Source organism: Apteryx rowi, unplaced genomic scaffold (assembly GCF_003343035.1).
Source record: "Apteryx rowi isolate R43461 unplaced genomic scaffold, aptRow1 scaffold_343, whole genome shotgun sequence".
NCBI lineage: Eukaryota > Metazoa > Chordata > Aves > Apterygiformes > Apterygidae > Apteryx > Apteryx rowi.
The window spans coordinates 923577-948690 of NW_020449897.1; the positions used below are offsets into that span (position 1 = coordinate 923577).

Here is a 25114-nt window from a genome sequence, read left to right on the forward strand (position 1 = left end):
TGACGCTCTGTTCTGGTTCCATCCGTCCTTCCATTCACTATCTTTACTGTCTGTCTATTTCCTTGCCATATTTCTCGACTAATCAGAAGTGGGGGAAATATCAATCTTGCACTAAAGATCTTTGTTCAAAGAGTTTTTACACCAAAAAAGTTCAAAGGTATCACACTTGTTGGTGTTTCTGCCATCCCTCTGAGTTTCACCCAGAAATAATTCTTCCCGATGTCTGTCTATACAAGTGTTAAGCTTCCCCTTTGTCCCAGTCCCACACTGTTACATGATTTGGCATTAGTGCAGCCTAACTGTCATTACAAATCCCAGATAAGGGGTTACCCACTAGCTCGAATTTCACCTCAGAAGAGACTAGTCAAAGGAACTGGACCTGCCTGCAGCTGAGAAGGCTGGGCAAGCTATACCCCTCTTCTCATCAGCTTCTGCGCCTGCTTCAAGATGTGGACTGCTCTATCAGCTCCAGGAGACAGAAGGTGAAGTAGAACTCACATGTTTCCCAGATAAGCAAGGGCAAGGTTTGTCCAGCTATTTGCTGTGCCTTGGAAAGCTTCCCAGATGCACCTCAGAAAGAGACACTGAGTCCCTCGCCCCTGATGGGAAAATCTTACATTGGCTGATGATCCTCGTTATGCTGTTGGTTCTCCTGTTCCTATGTACATCTTCATAAGCTTCTCAATTATCCTTGCTGCTAAGATGAATATAGAAAAAAAAAAAACTTTTCCTCTGTTAATAAAATAAATGTCAGTGGAGCAACAGCATTTTGTTGTCCTTCAGGCTATGGGGGGATGGGGGGATGGGGGGAAGGAATAACAGCCCTTTTCTAGATAGGGACTAGGCAAAGCTTTGCTGGAACCAATGGACCTTTAGCCCTCCTTCCTCCTCCCTTTCCCAAAGGACCCAACATCCTAAAAGAGGGGATAATTCCCATTCAAAGGCAGTCAGAGAGGTGTGTGAGCAGGTGGGTGTTGAGGGCAAGGTGTAGAAAGGGGATGTTTGTAGAAAGGGCCATTTGGCCAAAGAGGTCAGCTGTGGTACAATACAAAGCCCTTCACAGTGAATGAAAATCCTCCACTGACTTAGTAGGCTTTGGGTCAGGCTCAAAGCTCAGACAGAAGCCTAGATTCAGACTACAGTTTCAAGGAAGATGCACCACTCCACAGATGATTTGGCACTTGTACCACTCTGTCCAGTGATGAGGAAGGAGGAAAGATGTTAGCTACATGGGCAGCAGGTTTGGGGCTGGAAAGAGAAGATGTTTCAGAGCAGTGAATCCCTCAGATACCACCATAAGAAGAAGAGGATATTTGTGAATGTGCCTCAGAAATTTCTTTGCCACATTCCCTTCTGCCCGATCCCCAGAAAGCAGATTTGGAAGTGAGCCTGCTGCAAGTACCTGCAAACCATCCAGCTGGTTCAGTATTTTTCACCCTTGTGAAAGTGCTGACAGCTTTCGAACTGGCAAGCTGTTAGCACTGCATTAGCAGCCACACTAGGTGTGAACGTGTGACACACTGCTGCAGGAAGTGCTCAGCATAAGATCTGGTGATAACCGGACCTTTCTTCCAGGAAGACAAAGCCATGTGGTCTCATATGTGAGTAACCCAGGTTGTGAATACCAGAGGCATGACACTCAGTTATTTGGGACACTTCCTCTGCTGGGTCCCCAAGAGCAATTTGGAAATATCACATGGGAGGGAGGGGGGGTTCCCCTCCCAAGCTGATGCAAACACACAATGCTAGCAAAACTGCAGAGAGATGCTATGATAGTGCCCACCAGTACCAGAGTCATAACAAAGCTGAACTCCAGTGCTATGTGGAAGATATTTGGCTAACAGCCACAGACATATGAATCTTTTTCTCTTAAGCCTGGGTACAGCAAAGATAGCTGTCCCATCTCTCATCTCCATTCTTCCAAGATACCTCATTTGTAGAAAGGCAACATCACTGTCAACCCCCTCCCACATCCTTTCCCTTCTTTACTGTGGAGAAGCAGAAAGTAAGTGGCACCTGCAGTAAAGAAATTCCTCTGAAGTCAGGTCTGATCAAGGTTCTGGGTCCTTGTCTGATTCAAAAGACTGTGGTGATAGATGTGGTATGCTTGCTTAGATAGATCAGACTGAGATTCTGTATTTTTCATTCTGCTGAAACACCAGTGAAAGAGGACGCTTCTTTCCAGGAAAGATGGATAACAAAAAAGGTCTCTGGCATCAGGAATTACCCTCAATTGATAACTGCAGCAAGACCTCACAGTATAACATTGGTAAAGCCATGTATATATACAAACATAATTAAAGATGCAGCTAGTCCTCATTTATCTGGGGAAATTCTAGCTTAAAGTCACTTTTAAAAATGAAATTTAGTCTCTTAAATGTCTTGGGCAGTTCTGAAAGCCTTTCTTACTGTCACCACATGTCTCAGTTTCCCATATATAGAGCAACAGGTTAGTTGGGATAACCACACTGGCATGCCCAGTCAAACAACGCAGCCTTTCATCCAAATTTAATGTTTACCTACTAGAATCCAACACAAGGCCACTACAGAAATGACTTTTGGTCTCCACACAGTCCCAGACTAAATTTGAACCAGTGACAGAGCTGAAAATGGCTATCCTTGCCCAGCTGACAAAATGAGCTCAAATGAGCCCTGGCCCAGATGAGCTCAGCCCTAGGTCATTCCCATTGGCTAAAGGGACAAACCCTCCCTCCTCCCCAGTACTTATTGACAGAATAACTCTATTTGCTTTAGATGGAGAGTGGCTGCTTTTTGTGAAAAAACAATGGGCATGTACCTGTACAGAGCTGTGGGGCTGTAAGCAGAAGGTGGTGCAGGCAAGGTATGTGGGGAGAACCTGGGGCTAGAAAAAATCAAATGTTGCAGGGAGGAGTGAGGGGTAGTGAGAGCAAGTATGGGGAGCCCAGAGCAAGTCAGGAAATTGGGTGGCAAGGAGCACAAGGAGAACAGAGGGATTCTTGAAGGTCAGCGCTGAGAAACACCACACTTTGTCTTCATCCATGCTACAGCTGAAGACCCACTGACTAAAGCCATCTTTCCTTCTTCAAGCAATCCACCTGTCAGCCAGAGTTTGCTCCATCCCCATGCTGGGGAATTCTGCCTGCCCACACCCTACATTTTGCCTCTTCCTCCAGTGGGACCAAGGAGGGTAACTAAGAAATACAACAGTTGCTCAGCAACTCCCTATTCCCTGAGGAGGACAATGTAACCTATCTGCACCAGCCTCCTGGGTTGGCCTTTTCTGCGCAGCTGGAGATGCTCCTAACCTGACTTTTTCCAGGATCCTCCCTGTAGAGCCTGCAGATCTTCACCCCTGCAATCCTCTGAAGCCTCCACTGGAAAAAACACAGTTGTACGGGGTGCACTGACCCTTTGTGCAGGACGGTGCAGGACAAAGGTCGAGCTGAAGGGACATGGCATCAGATTATTGATCTCTGAGGAGACCTTGAGTTTAGGTAAAACAATAACCTCCTTCTCTTTCCCCATGTGTGTGTGAGCCAGCTTGCGTAGGGGGTGTGGGCCTGGCCTCACAGGCAGCAGCAGATTTCAGAGGTAGGTCTGCAGCTCTGGGGGAAACCCCAGAGCCTACAATTAAATCTTCTAACAAAGAGAGGTTCTTCTATTGTTGTTGTTTCCTGCCCTCCTGCCCCCACCCCTTGGTTTGTGGTTCTTTGCTTATGCCTTTTGTTTCTGAAGGGATATGATAGCAGAGAAGGACCCTGGCTTTCCTGGACTGCTCTGCCTGGTCCAGTGGGGAGAAGACCCCTGAAGGGGACCCACAGACAGGCCCCCCCATGAGGAGAAAGGGGGGGCAGTCCATGCTAGGCCTGTTTGTACCACATATCTCTCTGAAAGCGTGCATTAGTGCAAGCAGATGTGACACCATTTGTCTTGGTGCCACTGTTAGCTAAGTTTTCTTGTTGTTTTCTGGATTTGCTTGGTGCTTACATTCTGTGAGCATGTTACTCTGTTGCAAGGCAACCTGGAGGGTTTGAGGGTCATGCTCAGTAACTGGGGAAAAGCAAGGAGATTGAGAAGCCTGTTGACCTGTCCTGTGAACACTCTAAGGCAGTCAGGCAAGCTAAAATGGATGTGGGACCCTTTCCTATCTCTTCTCACATCTGCAGCAAGCTCCTCTTGTGCATTCATATCAGCACACTCACACACACACCACCTGGCATGCACACGACTCAGACACACACACAGTGCACAGGCATTCCCCAAGACCTCTGTACCCTCCTGCACAGATTATCCCTTCCCCCTCCAACCATGGAGACAAACAAAGCCATTGGTGGCAGCTGAGAAATTAGAAAGCAATAGATGATCACAAAAGAAGGGAGAGGGAAAGTAGCTGGGTAAGGTAACTGAGATGAACATGACTTTCTTAGGAAATGACGTTTCTTACCTTCAGAGCCTGGGGCTGACAGGACAGGAGCAGCCAGGAGGAAGCAAAACAAGCAGCCTGGGGAAGAAGAGAAAAGGAAGCCAGAAGGTGTCCTGTGGCACAGAGGGGGGTGGAGGGCCCAACGTTGTTCAGGTGCTCTTCACTCACTAGCACACCTAGTGAGTTGGTGCCAGAGTGGGCTTAACCCTGGGACACATGACCTGGTGGGAATGGCAGGGTTTGTTTACTTTTAAGGACAGAAAGCAAAAGGGTACAGAAGGCAGAGGGCAACTGCAGGCTCCCAGGCTGAGTATGTTGTGTGCAACCTGTATGTGCATTTGAGGTCAAGGATTTTCTTTTGTGTTTATCTCTAGGTCAATAAAATATCACTTTTAAAGCCATTTCCAGCCTGGGAGGACACTCTTGTCTCTAGAGAAAATCATTATTGTACTCATTTGAATTTGGGGAGAGTTAAAGGAAACCTGGGAGATGTCTTTGGAAGTTGAAGGTTTGCCCAGGAGGCACAGACAGACAGGACAGTGTCTTAGAAGCCTGTCTCCCGCTGGATTAGAGTTTTACTCACAGTGGCACTGAGGAAAATCTTCAGTGCTTAGCACAGAGACGTCATGAGGCCATAGGTCTTGTGAGAAGAGTAGAGAGGTGGCAGAGCACTTCCAGTGGGAGATGTAAGGGGATGCAGAAAACCCAGCCTGATCTGGTGTGCTGTGTCACTAGATGTCCCTGATGGAGGCTGAGGAACATGAAGAAGATGCTAACTCCCTCTCAAAGGATGAATCTGAGACTAACTCACGTGACTGCCTCCGCTACGTGCCTGTCTGCATAGCCTTTCTATTGCTGGCTGGAACTGCCACAGCAACCTGGTATTTCCTAGGTAACAGTTCAATGCATTTTGTCCTTGCACAGGAGGGATGGGATTTAGTTAAGATAATGCCGAGCACTCAGTCCAAAGAGCATTAGTGACTCTGGGTGATCTTTACAGACACATATATCGAGGTAAACCCCTCTCTTTTTCATATCAGCAAGGTAATCCAACAGTGTCTTCTGTTGGCAGACTACAGACCACGACACCCAGAACCGTCCATCCTGCAGCTTTACTCTGGCAGCCTCCAGGTCCTCAATCGCCAGTACTCCCCAGACCTTGGGCGGTCAGAGTCCAGAGCCTTCTGGACAGAGTCGGCTAAGCTTCAAAAGATGGTGAGAGCAATTTCATGACCAGAGTTGGCCCTGAGGCAGTTCAGTGAGTAGAAGGAGGAAGGGATCAGGTATGCTCATCCAAGTGACAGACTTGGTGGGCCTGTACAGCAAGAGGGCTGAAACACAGAGTTGGCTATAGGTCCTTTTTCACTGTAACATCATTTGATAGTTATCAGATGACATTCTCGTTACAGCTGAAGGAACTGATTCGTGCCACAGAGCTGGGGCGATATTACAACTCGAGCACAGTCTATGCCTTTGGGTGAGTAGCACCCACAGTATTTTGGGTTGTTCACATGTGAAAACTCCCAGTTAGTTGTACTCTTGTTCAGCTGAAATCTGGCCACAGCAAACTGCTGCAGTCCCCACCATGAACTCTAGGCCAGGCTGGGAAGTCCAGAACCAGAATGGTTCCAGCATGACAGCCCTGTGGATGTTTTGATGTTCATATTCATTCACGGTCAAGATGAAAAGCCAAAACTGAGAACTTTTTCCCAGAGCCAAAGGTTCAAGAGAGGAAAAAAAATGACTTGAAAGAACTGAAAATCTGGGCTTGGCATTCTCAGAAGAAACTAAGTACTTGGAAATTAATTTCTCTAATTCAAGAAAGTCATTTTTATGGCTGATACTAAGCACCAGAAGGGAGAGGCAAGAATGCACTATGGGAAAGGTATTCCAGCCAAGAAGCATGGTCTACTTGGGAACGGGGTAACAGTGGAATGGGACATATGTGGGACTTCAGCTTTGCGGGTCATCACAGTAGTTCAGGAAAGCACAAATAACTTCTAGACTGACCTATCCAATTGGTTTTGATCTTTTCATGGAAAACTACACCCCTGAATTTGTCCTTCAGCTATGGAATATTCCAATTTTGGTTTAACTCCATTTTCAACTGGGGAAAGAAAAGTTTCACTTGAAATTTTTCTCTAGCATTTCATTGGAAAAAAGTTTGTTTCAACATCTCTTCCCCCTCCCCCAACAAATTTTCCCTGCCAGCTGGTTGAACAGAGCTTTCACAGTCACAATCTCCTGCAACTTGACCCTGCCCAGCATTAATGGCTTGTGGTAAAGTACTGAGCTGTAAATCATCCACTTGTCACTGTTGGGAGGTGAGACAATGAAGTCTTCAGTGTTTAATTTCAATCCTTAACCACAGGTCACTTCTACCTGAAGCATATTCATTAGACCAATCCTGAGTTAATTATCACACAAATCTGAACACCTATGGTCATCACTAAAGCCAGATGGCACAAAATGGCTTTCTCTCCCGAAGGACTGAGCATTAACTAGCACTATGGACACAACAGCTCTTCTGCCCTACTCACAGTGGTTCCTCTGGGTCACAGCTGCTGAGCCAGTGTGTGCTGGCAAGTCCACACAGCTATGTCTGATTCGTGGATAAACAGAGAGTGGGAGGTTATCTCTGGGGTTTGTCACTCCAGTGATTCTTAGGGATGTTAAATTCACTTGCAGTGGGAAAAAAAGAAGGATATTTAACATGTTATTTCTCTGTTAGGGAGGGGGCTCTGACCTTCTTCTTCTGGTTTGCCCTCCAAATCCCTGAGAATCAGCAAAAGGAGATGACTGCTGAGAGGGTAAATGCAACGCTCCACCAAGAGCTCACCACTCATTTCAACAGCTCAGGCAGCCTGTCCTACCAGGCGGAGTACAAGGTCAACCCTGACTCCCTGGTTCTGCTGGGTAAGTACCAGCTGCTCAGCTGCAGCATGAGCAGTCAGGAATGGGCCGAGGCTTATAAAGTGCTGAAGGGGGTTTATGAGAAGAGGCCAGAAGTCATTTGTGAAGGGGAAGGAAAAACCTGCATATTGAAGAGGATAGGGAAGATGTGAGGAACAAGAGAGAGAATTGCACATTTCTTCCTCATGGAGGAGCACTGAAGTTTGATAAACAGCATCTTTGCCTCAAAGGATTAAAGATTCTTGGAGATACCACCAACCATGACCAGCTAGGTAACAATTTTCTTTTCTTGCTTCCTCTTCAGGTTTGGTTTCTGTGTAGTCACTCCTTACCCTGGTCATGACTTTGATCATCTCAGTTCAAAAATAGCAAGCAATTAGATTTCCTGCTTTCCTTTGGGAGATTATTCCAGTCTACTTAACTGTGATAGCAACAAAGACAACATACTTAAGTCACCACTAGTCTTATTCTGTGAGACAAAGTATTGTTGCCACTTCAATTCTTGACATATTATTTTAAAGATTATTTATTGTTTCCCAAAGTGAAGATCACAGACCATTTAAAAAGACACCCTTACAGAAGTATCCTAAAATGGGTGTTAGATCAAGGACTAAGGGATGTGTCTATACTTAATGCGTCAAAGTTCAGTGGAATTTGGATTTAGTCTTTACAATGAGACTTAACTGCCTCTGTACAGAGCCCCAAATCACACAGGTCTTAAAATATATTGTGTTTGTTCTCTCCCCTTAGGGTTCTCATTTCCAAGTTTCTTTCCCCAGGCATGTTATCTTGCATTTTTCTAAGATGAATCTTATTTTAATATATTCCCACCCATATTTTCTTTTAACTTTTCCCTCCACATCTCAGTTGTTTTGATTTGGTGGTATTTTTTTTTGGTGCCTCCAAAGAAATTTTGATTTCCTTAAAATGGTTTTCATTCCCTCATCCACATCCTCGCATTAAATCTTATTCTGGATCTGCATTAGCCTCCCATGAAGCCCTCTCCTCCTGCAGTCACCGTTAGTCACTTTCTTCTACTTGTGATTTATTTCCAGCACAACAGACCTTATGCTCAGTCAATTTAAATTAACTTTCTTAAGAAAGATGTCGTAAGACAATATGCTAAATGTTTCCAAGTCAGCCCATCTTGCATTTTCCCTTTATTTACTCAGTTCAGAATGGAATCCAGGAAAAAACAAAGAATTTATGATGCCATTCTTCTAGCTGTTCCCGGTTCCATCTTATTCCCTTTGCATCTGTTTCACTGTTTTATTCATTTCACGCAGATTTACATGAGCAGACCACAACTCTTTCTATTTTAGAATCAACACCCACTTGTAGTTTCTTCAGCTCCTCTGCTTTCCCTAGACCTTTCTGTTTCCCTTTCCAGTCAGAAGCACAGTCTAGCAGCTGTGGCTGAAGCCAAAAAACTCATACACTGCTGGGCTATGATGACCTCAAGCAAGTGACTTAACCTCTGGCTTCATTTGCTGTGTAAAATAGGAGTGAAACGTGTGTAAAATAGGAGTGAAACGGCAAGGTAATAGCAAGTCATTAGCACTTCTTTGTCTGACAGACTCATTTGCTGACCCGCTTAGCTCTAAATATTAAGTTTTTCACACAGAGCTGCAAACATCACTGACTGATACAGGAACATTTTTGAACCTCTCCAGTGCTTTAGTTTTACTAACGGCTACACTTAAACCAGAACATTATCTTCCCCTTTCTCCCAAAGAACTTCAGGACTTCATTCTCCTTTCTTGCCAGGACTCAGTTTTATTACCTTCAGATACAAATATTAACACCAGCTCAGCACACTCCCATGTCCTTCCTTACAGCACAGGAGATTCTTCAGGAGCCTGCATTATGCCTGCAGGCTCACCCTTTCCACAACATCTGTTTTTATCATGACAAAACTACTCAGCTCTCCCCACAGAATTGCAAGCTCTGTTTAAGAGCTACAAAAGACCAAACCCCTGACCTAGGCAAAGCCCCAACAGCAATTCTCACATCCGACTGACCTCATGGTGGCTTTTATGTTGGTAGTTATTCCCATTAGCACCTGATCTCTGGCTGCTTTCAGTTCAGCTGAGAGGATGAAGCAAGACCCAGCTCTCCTAAAAGGGTTGTTCACCCAGGGACTCTGTTTTGTACAGGTTTGCAGTCCTTGCTGAGGACTTTCTCTTCATCTCCCTCCCCCGAAGGTGGGCTCTAAAAGGCCATTCAGTGTTTCATCAACCAGTCATCATCACAAGAGACCTCCTTCCACTCCCTCAGCAATTTGCATTTTTTTTTTTCAGTGAGGATTATGTGAACCCAAGGAATATATTCCCATTCTTTATTCCCCACTGCTGGCTCTAGTTAGCATTTAACCTACTCATGGTCATACTCGCTTGCTGCACCAAACTCGCAAGCTGGTCCTAAGCTTCCCTGTGCTTCTCTTGCATTTCAGAAGTTTCTTCACACAGGAGACCCTCTTACAGAGTGTGATGCAAAGCCAAAAACGTCATAGATTTCAGCCCTTACCCATTGACCAGAAAGGATGTGTGCTCCATCTCCAGGGAAAGGAGAGTGGGGAGGGGCAGTGATCTCTCAGGACAGCCAGTGATTTCTCTGGGAAGTGAGGTTGTGTCCCTTTGGTGTAGCTTATAGGGAAGGGGTATGGCTACCTGAGCTATTGCCCAGCCCTTGTGGAATGGGAAAGGAGGACGAGGAAAGGCACCATGAAATGAGCAAGGAAAAAAGGAGAAAAGCCTGTGGCAGGTTGGAAATCAAGGATCAAAGGTGTTAGACTTGGAAGAGAGGCCAGAAAGATTTCCCAGTGACATAGGATGAAGACATGACTGAAACAGGACCCTGAGAGCAGATGGAGAAGCTCTTGAAGAGTGCCCCATGTCAAAATTGTAAGGGGGCAATTTATTTAGGAAGGGAGTCATCATCTGCCATGCTAACTTTTAGATTTTCTCTTTTTGTTTATCTTTCTTTATATATTCCCTTTCTAACAGAATCCAGTGTGAAAGACATAATAGTCCTGAAATCCACTCTGGGTAGGCTATCTTTTTTTTCCTTTTGTTTTGAGTTTGTTACTTTGTGGGAGGGAGCTCTACAGGGGCCAGAAAGTTTATTGGCTTCCTGGAGTCATAAGTCCTGGGAAGGGGAACGAGAACAATAGGAAGGAAGCATCAGTTCTGCATCCTGGCAAAAGCACCCATTGCCACATCTACGCTACATGAAGCAGCTAGATGCTGGAGTGCTGCAGTCTGACACCTCTGTACTCTAACACACCACTGTGAGAGATACCAGCTCCCAGGGGCTGTGTAGCCACCTTAATAAGGTCTTGTGCCTGTCCGATTAGCCTTGTCAAATACAATAATACTAATTCCAGGTCCCAAGCAAACCTACTGAGCCAGGCAGGGATTTCCCTGCATGGCTCTGCCCTGGATGCAGAGTCGTTTAGGAGTCTATGTCTTTTTGATGTTCAAAGGTGCTTCAGATAGTTTCAGTCAGTGTTTTAAGTGCTGTTGCTGGCAGCTTACATTAAATGTACTATTGGAAACTCGCATTTAAACTGACTTTTACTCAACAATCCTGGGCTGGAAGTCTGCTGAGACCTGGAAAACAGATAAGAAGAATGTAAAGCAGGGAAGAATATGGTGGGTGACAGGAGAAAGAGGCTAAGGAAAAGGAAAAAGAAACAAGTGGAAGATAACTGCGTTATGCTAATATGAAAAGACTAAGGGAGTATGGGCTTAACCAAGGGAGAGGGGACAGTTCTCACAGAGAGAAACTGAGGCAGCAGTAAGAGACGACTGGGGTCACTAAGAACAAATGTGAAAGTAAACTGAGTTCACAGGGATGACTCAGTGTAACCCTAAAATCAGGTTCACACTGATATCCTAAGTGACAATCCCATAACTTAATTTCCCTAACCACCACCACTAAACTGCCCTCCTTTCAGTTTACTTCACCCTGAGGTTTAAGTCCTATTTGTTTGGTTTTTTTCCCCCCTTGGATTCAGGTTGCTATAGATATAGCTATCTCCATGAAGATGACATCTTAAGGCTGGAGGGCCCTGACTACCTGGCCTCCAGTTGTCTTTGGCATCTCCATGTCCTCAAGGGCTACATGATCAAGCTACGCCTGGAGTGGACTCTCCCAGAGTGCAGGGATCGCCTGGCTATGTACGATGCAGCGGGGCCTCTGGAGAACCACCTCATCACCTCGTAGGTAGCTCCTGAGCAGAGTGAGCACAGTGGGGAAGCCAGTCAGGATGGCACAACACACCGCAACAAGGGAAGGTGTTAAAATACATCAGAGGAAATTCTCTTTGCACAACCTGCACTGATGAGCTGAAGTCACTGATGTGGGATATCACAGAGCCAGTCCTGCTGTTTGATAGATTACAGCAGCACAAGTTGTCTCTCTGCTAACCCTTGATTTGATTCAGTTAGTGTCTCACAACAGGCATGTTCTTTGAATAACTCAGCCCTCCCCTTGTCTCTCTCTTGTGCTTCTCTCTCTTTTTGCTTGCTGCTATCTTTACTCACTCCTATTCCTTTTCTCACTCCTTTGCTCTCTCTTTCCCCTCAGGATCTATGGCTGCAGCCGGCAGGAGCCCATTGTGGAAGTCCTTTCATCAGGCTCTGTGATGTCCGTTGTGTGGAAGAAAGCCATGTACAGCTACTACGACCCCTTCATCCTCTCTGCACAGGCTGTGCCCCTCAAAGGTGATGAAGGCTGGAGGAAGAGGGCCATAGATACAGGAAGGAGACAGGTTATCTTCTATAACATCACTGCTCCTAGAGATGCTCCATCTCCATTAGGGGCAGAATTCACTCAAGACTTCAAGGGTAGAGGTGGTCAGTAGAAAGCAGATTAGAGCTGGTTAGTAAACAGCAGGTTATAGCTTGCTCCTCAGCTCGGACTCATTAGTGCCTAGCTCAAGGCTTTACAGACCAAGCTCTGGTGAGCAGAGCATGAATGATCACAATACCTCAGTAATAATCCCAAGTTCTTGTGCATGGACAGACCAGGTGTGGCCTGGATAACACATCTGGCTCCACTAGCATGTAAATGTGAGTTCAATGGGAGAGTCTAAAGCAGCAAAGTACACTATCATCACCATTCTCTGATCAGGAGGAGGAGGCCAAAAGTCTTGCCAGGTAGAAATGGTCCCTTGTAGGGCAATGGTGGAACATCCTAGTGACCTTTAACATCAGATCTTAGAACCCCTTTTCTCCCCTCCTGTAAGGGGATGAGGACATGGTATTCCTAGGCTGAGGTTGAACTGACAGGCAGTGGGGCTTTGAATGTCTGTGTTTACAGCCTGCAAAGTGAATATAACCCTACGGGAAGGCCTGGAGCTGCAGGGGAAGATTGGCACGCCACACTACCCGAGTTACTACTCACCCAACACGCAGTGCACCTGGCACTTGACGGTAAGAGCCAGCTCCCACAGGAGCATCTGTTCCTTCCTGAAACCCATGTGGTACTTCCCACATAAAGGGGGCAACAGCACTCAAGCAGCACTCTTGATGAGAAGGTCATGAAATGCAAGCAGGGGGTGGCAACCAGCCTAGGCTTCCCACAGTGAATGTTACGGAAGGGGAAGGAGTTTAGTACTGCACGGCAGAGCAGAGATAGCTGAGGAGGAGTCTGAAATCTCACCTCCAGTGGAGTTCTTCAAGACAGAACCTGATTACTAGAAATTACCATGCTTTGAGAGCAGCAACAGAGGTGCTGTAGGCTATGGCATGGCCCTAGTTTGGATGGTGCTTCCTTCTTGCCTGCAATGTGTGAATTGGCAGCTCCCCCTTCACATATATCCTGCTCATTTCTTTTGCCTCGGGTGGGCTGCAGCATTCACAGGAGCCACCTCCCCTCTGTTCTGGATCCCCTCTCCTGCAGGTCCCATCTCTTGACTATGGGGTCACCCTGTGGTTCGACGCCTATGCACTCAGCAGACAGAAGTATGACCTGCCCTGTACCCAAGGCCGGTGGATAATTCAAAATAGAAGGTGTGTGCTGAGACCCTGGTTTCTGTCTCTCATTTCCCATCTGCAGAGCTGGGATCAAATCTCTGCAGATCCACTGCTCACGCCAGTTAGCAGTTCTGAGGAAGGAGATCCCATCACCCACTGAGTGGCCACTGTTTGTGCTGGTGCCTCCTGCTTTTCTACTTGTTTTTCAGCCTCCCTGGTTCTCAGGCTCCCCAGTGAACACATCTTACAGATTTGCTTTGAGCTACCAGCCTGCCTTCTCGGTCTTGCTGTTTGCATCAGGCTTCCTAGTTTTCTCCTGTGTGTAACTTTGGCGTCCTCCCACATCTCCTGTGTTTGCAAATCTGCCTGTCACCACCTCTGCAATACTAGCTGCATGTGCCATTGCCTCACATTCACCTCCATACAGATCTTCTGCCAAGCTCCAAATCCTCCTGCTTTGACAAGAGCTACTTCCTCCTGCGGGACTTCCTGACTCAAGTCCCTGCACTTTGCACATGGGCAGTGGTGTGCAGCAACCCCAGCAAAGGAGCGACAGCTGCTGCACCCCCATCTCCTCAAAGTAGGCTCCAAGCTGGATAGATCCATGCAAAATTTCCCCCTTCTCTGCAAAACCCATCCCATTAACCTTTCTCTGCTGCTCCTGTAGCAGTAACTGCTTTTCCCCTCATGGGTCTGATCCAGAAGCTATTGAACACTGTTCACCTGGCTTAGGATTTTCACATTTTGTCTCCCTGCCCTTCTCTTAAACTGTCACACCACAATTTCTAGACCATGACTTAGGGAAGATAAATGTAAGAACTGAATTGAACTCAGCACTTGCCCAGAAAGGGGGAAATGTCCAAAGATAAAGGATCACTCTGACTCACACATGGCCTGCGAGTAGAGTTGGGTCATGGTATGTACAGACTGGTTTTGTCTTGTTCTTCAGGCCTGAATATGGTGACTGATTTTGTCCTAATGGCCCCTGCCATTTTAGTTGTTTCGTTGTTTCCCTTCTCTCTGCAAGCAATTCTATCACAGCATTCATGTGTGGTGGATTTTTTTTTTTTTTCATTCCTGTTTCTTTCTGTCTCTGGGGCTTCCTCACACAGCTTTGTCAGTCATTTTAGGTCAGTCCCTAGCTTAGTTATTCTGCCTTGCACCCAGAGAGGACCCTTTGTTTCACCAGAATTACTCTCTTCTCAGGCTGCCTTTGCTCAGTCACTAAGATAAGGCCAGGCAGAGCAAGATCCAATGTCAGCTCTCCCAAATGACGACAGGGCTTGAAAGGCCACAGCCTTTTCCCATTGCTGCTTCATAATTTCATGCCATACTGAAGATGTTTTGCCTTGCCTACTTGCCCCCCAACTGTGTGGTCCCCTCCCCACAAGTGAGTCAGCTCCCCCAGGCCCACAGGACCACTTGGCTCCACTTGGCAGCCTTCCTTCTACCTCGCTGCCCAGGACATCATGCCTGTGTTTGCTTGTCAGGTTGTGTGGCCTGCGGACCCTGCAAGCCTATGCTGAGCGGATTCCTGTCACGTCCTCTGCTGACATCACCATCACCTTCACCTCACAGATCTCCTTAACTGGCCCTGGCATACAGGCTGCCTACAGCCTGTACAACCAATCAGACCGTAAGTCCAGGCTGCCTCTTTGCCCCTCAGTGTGGTGGGGAGGTTCCAGCTGGTTACCAGCAACCCCTTGCACTCTTGGCTTTTGTTAGGCAAAACAAAAGACACATCCTAGAGTCCTAGGTACCAACTGCCCTTCATGCACATGCTCACAAGCACAGTGAAGCACATACCACTGATCTCCCACCTCCCACAAAAAAAGGGAATTTACATGTGAAGCTGCTTCTGCACATGTGGCCCTGCCTTGTGCTCTCAGAGCATCCAGGCTCCAAAGCCAGAATCAAAGAACTACCTAGAGGCTCACTCCTGCATCTGCATTACTGGCCTTGGGAATTCAGTGAGACATCTCTGACTTGAAGTGGCTTTTATTTCGATTATAAAAGCTCTTAGAGAGAGCTATTTCCTGCTCACCTTAGAATTTGTGCCAGTGAGAGACAAATAAAGCCACACACAAATATGCATATGCACATATGCAAAGGCGCACCCACAGTTTTTCTTTCACAGGTTTCTCGATCTTCCTCTTAAGAGGTGTCTGTAATGTACACCAGTCCCTGATTACATGCACCTGGTGACACGTGTCTGACAAACCCTTCAAGGCCCTTACTGGGTTTTAGTAACAGCCCCAAAGAATCTATTCCAGTTTTGCCACTGCACTCAGGGCTAAAGCAGAGGCATACCAGGCTAGGTGGGTGACTGTCTTGAATCTTGTCCATTGATATTCTGGGAAACAGGGAAACTGCCCTTGCCCTGTTGCACAGCCCATCTTCATTTGCCCTTGTGCAGAGCGGATGATGTGGCAGAATTTGGGGAGCTTAGTGAGTGCCATGTGCATGCTGCTGTGGCACATGTGTTGTTAGGAAGGTGTGTAGCTCCACTTTCAAGTCACAGTGCTTTGCTACGAGGAGGTTTCCAGTCGCTGGGGACTAATCATTCGCTTTTGATTTTACAGCCTGTCCCGAGGAGTTCCTGTGTTCTGTGAACGGCTTGTGTGTCCCAGCCTGTGATGGGATCAAAGATTGCCCTAATGGGCTGGATGAGAGAAACTGTGGTGAGTGATTTCTCCTCTCTGCCAGTTCCTGGTCTCAGCAGGACACAGCTCCTTGCTCTCCCAGAGGTGGGGAGAGATGGGGAAGATTCAGGTGGCCTGGGCCCAGCCTGTACTCCCCTGGGAGCTGAAACCTCTGTGCTCGTAAAGGCCTCATTCCACTGCCAGGCAGCTTCAGCCTGCTCCTGCCAGAGCAGAAATGCTAATTTCTCCTGAAAACAGATTCTTCTGCTAGAGAAACCCCTGACCCCTATGCACCAAAAGCTCAATATAGCCTGAAAGAAACCCCTGCCCAGGTTGTTCCCTCCATGTTCTGCTTTTCTTTCCCAGGCCTGACACTGAAGGTCAGCCCTGGCCTACAGCCCCCCCTGCTGTCATAGCCCCCAGCATCCCCCCCAGCCCTCCCATCTTGTCCACCATCACCCAAAAAGACCTGTTGCCCTGCTCTCAGCCCCCTTCCCTCCCCTCCCCCCCCCRCCCCCACCAGGCCATGTGTGAGACACTTGAACTGTACAGGTCCTGATCCATATATTCACAGAATCACAGAATGGTTGAGGTTGGAAGGGACCTCTGGAGATCATCTAGTCCAACCCCCCTGCTCAAGCAGGGTCACCTAGAGCACATTGCACAGGATCGTGTCCAGGTGGGTTTTGAATATCTCCAGAGAAGGAGACTCCACAACCTCTCTGGGCAACCTGTTCCAGTGCGCTGTCCCCTCACAGTGAAAAAGTTTTTCCTCATGTTCAGATGGAATTGTCTGTGTTTCAGTTTGTGCCCGTTGCCTCGCGTGTCCTGTTCCTGGGCACTACTGAAAAGAGTCTGGTCCCATCCTCTTGACACCCTCCCTTAAGATACTTGTACACGTTAATAAGATCTCCTCTCAGCCTTCTCTTCTCCAGGCTAAACAGGCCCAGCTCTCTCAGTCTTTCCTCATAAGAGAGATATTTCCCCCCAGTTTGGGAGTGTCTGGGCCCTCAACCTGCTGTCAGTTCCTCAGGCCAGCACCAGTTAGTGCTGACACAGACACTGTCCCTGGTGTCCCGAGGACTCCAAGAAAACCCCATTCTCACAGGAAAAGCTATTCGGGCTCAGACCTGACACACATTTTAGCCACTCTCCCACTCCTGGGAGCTCATCACATTGCTGCCACCACTAATTTTTCTTTAGTTGTCCCCTATAGCTGTTTGGTTCACAGACAGAAAGGTCCCTGAACCTGAGACCAATTCCAAAAGATTCAGAGGAAGATACAGAAAAGACTAACATAAAAAGAAGGAGTAATCTTTCTAAAAGAAGTTTCCCTTTTAATTCAGTGCTTGAAGTATGAGATATTTTACAGAATCACAGAACCACTGAGGTTGAAAGGCACCTCTGGGGGTTGTCTCATCCACTCCCCTGCTCAAAGCAGGTTGCTCAGGGCCATATCCAGTTGTGTTTTGAATATCTCAAATAATGGAGATTTCACAGCCTCTCTTGGCAACCTGTTCAAATGTTTGACAATCCTCACCATAAAAAAAGATTTGTCTTTTATTTAAATTGAATATCCTGTATTTCAACTTTTATGCCCATTGCTTCTCATTCTATCACTTTATACCACTGAGAACAGTCTGGCTCAGTTTCCTTTACTCCCTCCCATCAGACATTTACACATATTGACAAGATCCCCCTTGTCACATCATGATTTGCTTCCATTCTTACATTCTTGCCACTGTTGCATCCCTGCTTATCCATTTCATGTCTGTATGGAACAGTTCCTGTCTTTAAAATCAGTGTTCACATTGCCTCAGACCTTTGTGTGTCCTTAGTCATCTGGAAGCCTCACACTAATTATTGAAGAAACAGTCATTGTAGTAAGGTGAGGTCAGGGAGGTACTGGCCCATTATGTTTGGTGTTGCACATAGATACCCACAAACAGAAAGCAAGGAGAGAATTCCTGCCACAAAAAATTACAGTCAGAAATCAAACTGTGACAGGTAGGCACCCTATGTTCCTCTCCTTTAGCAACTGCCAAAACTCCAAGGAATGACACTAAGGAATCTAGCAGGGTTCGGGACTTGCCTGTCAGAGACCAACAGGAGCAACTGCTCTGTAAGGCAAGGTGATCCAAGAGCAGAGGGTGACAGCAAGGCAGGAGGGACCATGACCCCACCAGCAAAGGTGCAGTCCCCTTGGACCTGAGCAAGGCGAGCAAAGCAGATCCAGTGATGGTAATCAGGGTCAGCCAAAAGTCCAGTGACTGCAAGGCAAGTCCATAGTGATGAGGCAGGTCAAACAAAGAAGTGAAGTCAACAAGGCAAGTCAGGATCAGCAAGGTACAAGGCAGAGTGTAGGCATGCCTACAATATATCTCAGGCAAGGACCAACAGCAAGGGCCTGAGATTAAATGCGACTCCTGGGCAAAAGGGACCAGGCTCCTCCTCACTGCTCTTGTCATGGCAGTCTGTTTCAAGATGACACAGCTGCATATTATCAGAGTTGGCTTTTATGAGGTGGAGTAAGAGTCTGCAGAGCCTGTTGGTGCACTTAGGGCCCTGACATCACTTACGTGACACTAAAAGCAGTTGAGCTTTTTCAGCTAATGCAGCTACATGGTTTCTGGTACCCAAGCTAGCATCTGTATATCCGGTACTAGAGTCTCCATTCCTCCCAGTGCTACCTTGCAGGTCTCCCACCAGAAACTGCCTTGTGCATTGTAAACATGACCTTCAAGCTGGTCACATAAATTCCACATGCTGTGGCCAAAGTTTACAGAGTGGCTTCCTTAGCTGTTGTCATGTGTTTTGTAAACTTCACTGCTTAAACAGATTCTCAGGAAGGCAGTGTAGATCTGATAGATCTGGTAGATCTGAGCATAGCCTGCATAAAGCCAGATGATGGGAACAGCACTCTGAACTAAGTGAGCCTGAGGAAAGCAGAAAAAGGGAATTAATTGTGTTCACAGTAGAGACATGAGCTGGGCGGCATTACCTCGCAGCTCTTTCAGACTGAGGGCCTGCACACTGGCAATTTCCTCAGACCAGACAACTCACAGTAGCATATTAAGCTGCCAGAATGAATCGTAAAGTTATAACATAGGCTGAAGGTTGAAAAGTTATTACTTGAAAGAGGTGGACCTTGTTGTAGACATGACAAAAAAATGCCTAGGTTGGGAATCTAGCCCTACTGTTCCATTGACATCTGCTTTTTGCATCTGATGCCAGGAATGCCTTGGCAAAGCAAGGGGTTTAGAAGCTCTTTCCCTGCACTAGCCAAATGTTATGTAGCACCCAGTTATGGGAAAGGAGATCCAGTTTTGCCCTGTGTGGCTGACTCTGAGGTGTTTCCATCCATGCAGTGTGCTCTGCAAAGTTCCAGTGCCAGGAGGACAGCACTTGCATCGAGTTCAGCAGAGTCTGCAATCAGCAACTGGACTGTGTCAATGGGAGTGATGAAGAGCAGTGCAGTGAAGGTAGGGAGAGGACAGTGCCGGGCAGATGAATACCTTCCTCTGATGTTGACAAGGCTCACAACCTGCTCACAATGTTCACTCTGAATCTGTCTGTAGCTGACTAACCTTCCTCAGGAAATTCCCTGTAATGGTTTATGGAGTTCCCCCAAGCTCTGTGTTGCCTTTTTTCCATCACTAAAAGGCCTTCAGCTGCATCTACAACCTGCCACCCTCCTTCAACTTTGGCTCCCCTTCACCTTCACAGGAGTTCCCTGTGGGCCTTTCACCTATCGCTGTGAAGACGGAACATGTGTGAAGAAACCCAACCCTCTGTGTGACACCACTGTGGACTGCAAGGACCTGTCCGATGAGAAGCACTGCGGTGAGGAAATGCTCAGTCACACATCAGCTAGGCAGGTTCAGGATGCCACATACCTGCAAGCCACTCTCTCTTCCTCCTGCCACCCCAGCACAAGCATCCACCCTCCTTTGTTCCACCCTCTTCTCCCTACCCCAGCCCCATGATGGCAGTACCTATTGCTGCATCCTACCATGGTGGCAGCAGAAGCAACAAGACAGCGCTCTGTGCTGAGCTGTGAGGAGGAATTGTTTTCTTTTTGATCAGATGCTCCCCATCTTCTTTGGGCAGAGGCATCAGGCCAAATAGAAGTGTCTCACAGGCCAGGTCCTGCCCACAGGCTGCTTGTTGGACCACTGTGCTGGCTTATGTGAAGTAATGCCATCCTACAAGGCCCCAGCCAGGGAAATCACCTGTGACTGGATGGTACTGGCAGGGAAAGAGCTTGTTTTCATTGCCCTGCTTGGTATTTCTGGAGTCCTAGGGGGCAGTGAAGGGGAATGTTTGTGAGGTTTCCCCTGACAGGGCATTATTAGTACACACAGGGTACTGCCATGAAGGCATCCGCAAACTGAAATTGCTGCTGGCACTGGAAGGTAGAAGGCTGTGCGGGCATCAGCCGGGGCGTTCACTTGGAGGGATTGTTCACTAGAGCTTTCCTGGACAGTATGTAAAACAACTGCTGGCTGTGTGAGACAAGGGCCTAAGGGTGTGGAACTCAAGCTCTCCAGTCAGTTAAGTAGCAAAGGAAGGGCAGACACAATATACCATGTTCTCTTAAGTACCTGCTGTGTCTCCTCCTCAGACTGTGGGCTGCAAGCCCCTCTCAGCAGGATTGTGGGTGGCGATGATTCTGTGGAAGGAGAATGGCCATGGCAAGCCAGCCTGCAAGTTCGGGGACGCCATATTTGCGGGGGAACACTCATTGCTGATCGCTGGGTAGTCTCAGCTGCACACTGCTTCCAGGATGAAAGGTAAATGGAGAAGGGAGAGTGCTGGGCAGGAGAAGAATTTGCATTATTTTCCATGTTACACATGACAGGAGCCTCACTGTGCTTGTGGGAATGTCATGGAGCAGCTGCACCTCTCATCTGGTACCCATGGCATGCTTACCTGTGGCCTGGAGCTGGAGAAAATGGATTTGGCCTATGAAGGCCAAAGGGGTATGAATACATGCATTAGTATGTAGGTGTGCATGCAGGGAAAAGGGAAGTGCTGGGATTCACAGAGCAGCTTTGGGAGAGCAACAGTAGTGAAAGATATTTCACAACTCCACCTTTGCTTTGGCTCTGGCTTGTCCTCACATTGTCATAACCACTGAAACATCCATGTGTACCAGGATGAGGTTGGGGTAGCATTATCTGCTGAGGATGCTGTTTGGATCCCATGATGCCCATCCAAAGGGCCTGCCCTTTCAGGAGGAAGCTCTGACTCTCTCCTAGTTTCTTCCATCCAGTGCATGTCCATGGTTCTGTCACACATACTACAAAAGCATCAGTAAAACACAAATCAGGGGGTTCACCCCATTCTTTCAAATTGGAAAGAAATGAGGAGGAGGGCCCAGAGCAGTGCTGGGTGACCAGACTGGGAGGCAGAAGGAGTGTGCTCACTCTGGCCCAGTCTCCACCTCCTCCAAACTCCCCTTTTCCTCTGCAAGTGAACTGGCAGGGATCCCCTACCTCCATTTGCTGTTCCCATTCCCAGCTGCTACTGATGGACTTCCCCTCCTGACGCTGGGTGAGCACAGGGAAGGGGAGCTGCCAGTGTCCTCGGCATGGCACAATAGGCTTTTGTAGAAGTGGGGCTAGTTCACAGCTTCACTTCCCACCTCACTCTGCCTCTGCCATGCTCCTACTCTGATCCTACCACCTAGGGCTTCCCTGCCCTTCAAGAAAGCCCATCAGCACTGGGGGAGGCCTTCTGAGTGGTCTGTGAGGGCTGATTTTGGCTTTCTGGCTGCCACTTGGAGAGTCTTGATGCAGGATGGACGGAGCTAGCACAGCCCTGTTAGATAGCACACACGTGTGTGTGTGTGTTTGTGTTTTGTGTGTGTGTCAGGGACAGAATTTAGGTGGGGTGAGAGATAAGAAGTAGAGGGAAGAAAGAGAAGCAGAAGAACAGCACCAGCCTGGGAAGGATCAAGCCAAGGGCAGCAGGTTGTGCAAGCAACAGGCTGGAGGTGAATCCTGTAGGGGAGTTTGGAGCTAGAATACGAGATAGTCAAACTGAACCAGAAAGTTTTTTCACCCAGAGGGGCAGTGTGGGAGAAAGCACAGCATGTGTAAGACAGAAGTTGGACCAGACCCTGAGTCCGGAACCAGCCCTCTGCTGCTTCATCCTGCTCTGATCTAGGGCGAGTTCCTCTCTGCTCCTCACCCTCCTGCTAGAAACAGAGTCTTCCTCAGGCGCCACAAAACTCTCAGGTGTTCTGTTTTCAGAGGTGTCCTTTTGTTGGACTGTCCCCAGCTTTAGCCCCTGCTTCTCTATGGGGCTGTCTTGACTTTTAATGTCCTCATCTCGGAGATGCTTTTCTCGCTTCACTGCCTCTTAGAAGTTTCTCAGATCTTGTTCCCCTTCCCCATGTCCCCTTCCATGTCCTTGCAGTTTTGCTTCCCCTGCTCAGTCCTTGCTCTCTGCCCTGTCATAGTCATTTGTACTTGACCAACCTCACTCATTTGTCTAACCTAGATATACTTTTTAGCCTGCTTTGCTAAAGAAAATAACCAAATGTGTGTGTGTGTGTGTGTGAGCATCTGCCAAAAGTCAGTTCCACTGGACAGGTAATGTCAAGACATCAAAGAGATGTCTCAACAAGTTTCTTGAAATCAGTGGCCAGACAAAAAAGTGTTTCCTTTGAGGAAACCATCCATAGTAGATATCAGACACAGATATCTTCAAAGGAGCATGACAAAAGCCACCAGGCTCTGCCCATCCTGATCTGCTCGAGTGATAAGTTGTTTTCTCTGCTGCATCTGACAGATTGGCTTCCCCCTCCATCTGGACTGTTTACTTGGGCAAGTATTTGCAAAATGCCACCAGTCACACAGAGGTGTCCTTCAAGGTGAGCCGCCTATTCCTCCACCCTTATTATGAGGAGGACAGCCATGATTATGATGTGGCCCTGCTCCAGCTGGACCATCCTGTGATCAGCTCACCCTTCATCCAGCCCATCTGCCTACCTGCCCCCTCCCACCTCTTTGAGCCTGGCCTTCACTGCTGGATCACTGGCTGGGGAGCCATCAAGGAGGGCGGTAGGTGTAGGGTCTGTGCTGGTGACCTCCTGTAACAGGGTCAAGGTGGAAACATAGTTTTAGATGTGGGATAGGCATAACAAGGTTTATGTTCACCACAGAAACACCATGCCTCCTTTGCCATCTTTGATGTCGGTTCACAGGTTGGCCAAAGCTACCTGTTCAGGGCCTAGAGACATCATTCAGAGGCAGGCATGAGAGTCTGGGAAGCTACCTGAGAACAGCATGTGTTCCCTCATCCAAAGACTACAACAGCCCTGCAGGACTTGTGGGGCTGTTCAGCCATGACTGCTGCATGGAAAAGCCCCAGTCCCAAGGCCCAGTCCCATGCCTACACAGACATGTGGGTTCCAGTCAGGTTGTTCTCCAGGGCCAATGCCTGACTGGATAGAGCTGAGATGAAAGACTACTTGGAGCCATGGTGTGGTATGGATGAGGTCATTCTTCGCTGTGGGAAAGAGAATTCAGCTGTATGGACATGACCCCTCCCTCTTCCTTGCCCATAGGGCCAGCAAATGTACCCAGGCTCTTCTCTTAGTATTGCATGGCACAGAAACATAGATGTGCTCCCCCAGTCCCTCTTAGTGCCTTCAGTCATACTCACACACTTGCTCCAGTTGCTTTCTAAATGGAAACACTCAGGGGTCTGTCCAGATCTGGACACTCCTGAGTTTGCATATCTAGTCAGAAAGGCTTGGCATTCCTTTCAATGAGAAGCAAACCCAAATGTTGACATCCTAGATGTTGCTACAAGTCAGAATCCCCCTCCTCCCCAAAACTACCGTGCCCACAACATACCTCTCTAGGAACAGGGACTGCAAGGGAATGTTACCCTTTCCATGCAGGTAAAGCTCTCTGCTAAAAGGCAGAGACTGTGATGCCATGGGAGAGCAGAATGGAAATTCATACGGCAGCTTTCAGCATGCAGATGGAGATGGGCATGGTCTGGGGGGTTCATGGGAGGTGACGGGAAGTTCCATCACTCACCTGTGCTGCTCTTGGTGTTCTACCCTTCCCCCCTCCCCCCCAGGCCGCATCAGCAACATCCTGCAGAAAGTAGACGTGCAGCTCATCCAGCAGGACATCTGCAGTGAGGCCTATCACTACATGATTTCTCCCAGGATGCTCTGTGCTGGGTACCACAAGGGCAAGAAAGATGCCTGCCAGGTGACAGAGGAGTTGTGGGATCAGGGTCATCTAGCAGTAGTGGGGTGTGTCCCGAATCTCCCAAATGCACTCCATAGCCTGAAATGAGAGTGAGAAGACCATAAAGGGCCTGACTCACCAACCTATTCTTCTAAGTAACCAGTAACAGCTCCCAGGACCACTTCTTCCCAGCATCCTTGCCTTAGCCAGTGTCCAAATACACTTAGACTTCTCCTTTTCTCATTTTCGCCCATTTTCATTTCTTTATCTCCCCCCCCCCCAATCACCTGCATGTCTACATCAGTCCTCTTCCCCCTCATCCTCATCAGCAACTGTCAAACACAGGAACCAGTGTGTTCCTGCACTACAATTAACCCCAAGTAATTCCTCTGACTCCCATCCCTTCAGGCATACAGTTTAATTCCATCACCTTCCTTACTCTCCAAATATTTGGACAGTCTGGAAAAGTCACATGGGGCAGAAGGAAACAATAGAGCTGACAACTTCCTGGGACCTGGCTAAAGGAGATGAATTTGCATGGTCAAGGAATGCACTAATATAATGGGTCAGATCTTTCTGTAGGAGACTTTGACATCTGCCTAAGGTACCCAGGGATGTTGCAGATGTCCCAGGCATGAGAAAAAGGGATTCAGGAATCTGAGTACAGAGGGTCTCAAAGTCAGTGTAATGTTCCAGCAGGAGAGGTTGGTGGATCACCACAACCCTTTTTTTCTTTCCCTTTCTCTAGGGTGATTCTGGAGGTCCACTAGCCTGCAAGGAGCCCAGTGGCAAGTGGTTTCTGGCTGGTTTGGTGAGCTGGGGGATGGGATGCGCACGTCCAAATTACTACGGAGTATACACCAGGATCACCCAAGTGCTGAGCTGGATGAACCAAACCATGAGCTGAGAAAAGTCCATCTCTGCCTTCCCCCACCAGACCTATGCTCATATGGCACT

At 47.8% G+C, this 25114-nt stretch overlaps 1 protein-coding gene across 1 annotated transcript; it reads left to right on the top strand.

Annotated features, from left to right (window-relative positions):
* Nucleotides 1–5140: 5140 nt before the first annotated feature.
* TMPRSS6 (transmembrane serine protease 6) lies at nucleotides 5141–25080 on the top strand. Its single transcript, XM_026072478.1, has 17 exons — nucleotides 5141–5297; nucleotides 5478–5620; nucleotides 5815–5882; nucleotides 7137–7321; nucleotides 10324–10365; nucleotides 11337–11541; nucleotides 11909–12045; nucleotides 12644–12756; nucleotides 13226–13335; nucleotides 14790–14935; nucleotides 15882–15980; nucleotides 19310–19423; nucleotides 19668–19784; nucleotides 20566–20734; nucleotides 22740–23011; nucleotides 24042–24178; nucleotides 24906–25080. Exons 1-17 carry the CDS (start codon nucleotides 5141–5143, stop codon nucleotides 25062–25064), a joined length of 2373 nt encoding a protein of 790 aa, XP_025928263.1. The 3' UTR covers nucleotides 25065–25080.
* The last annotated feature ends 34 nt before the right edge of the window (nucleotides 25081–25114 follow it).

Coding starts and splice junctions, on each gene's coding strand:
- TMPRSS6 (XM_026072478.1), top strand. CDS start 5,141: ATGTCCCTGATGGAGGCTGAGGAACATGAAGAAGATGCTAACTCCCTC. Junction 7,322..10,323: donor TGACTCCCTGGTTCTGCTGG/GTAAGTACCAGC, acceptor CCTTTCTAACAG/AATCCAGTGTGAAAGACATA. Junction 19,424..19,667: donor TGAAGAGCAGTGCAGTGAAG/GTAGGGAGAGGA, acceptor TCACCTTCACAG/GAGTTCCCTGTGGGCCTTTC.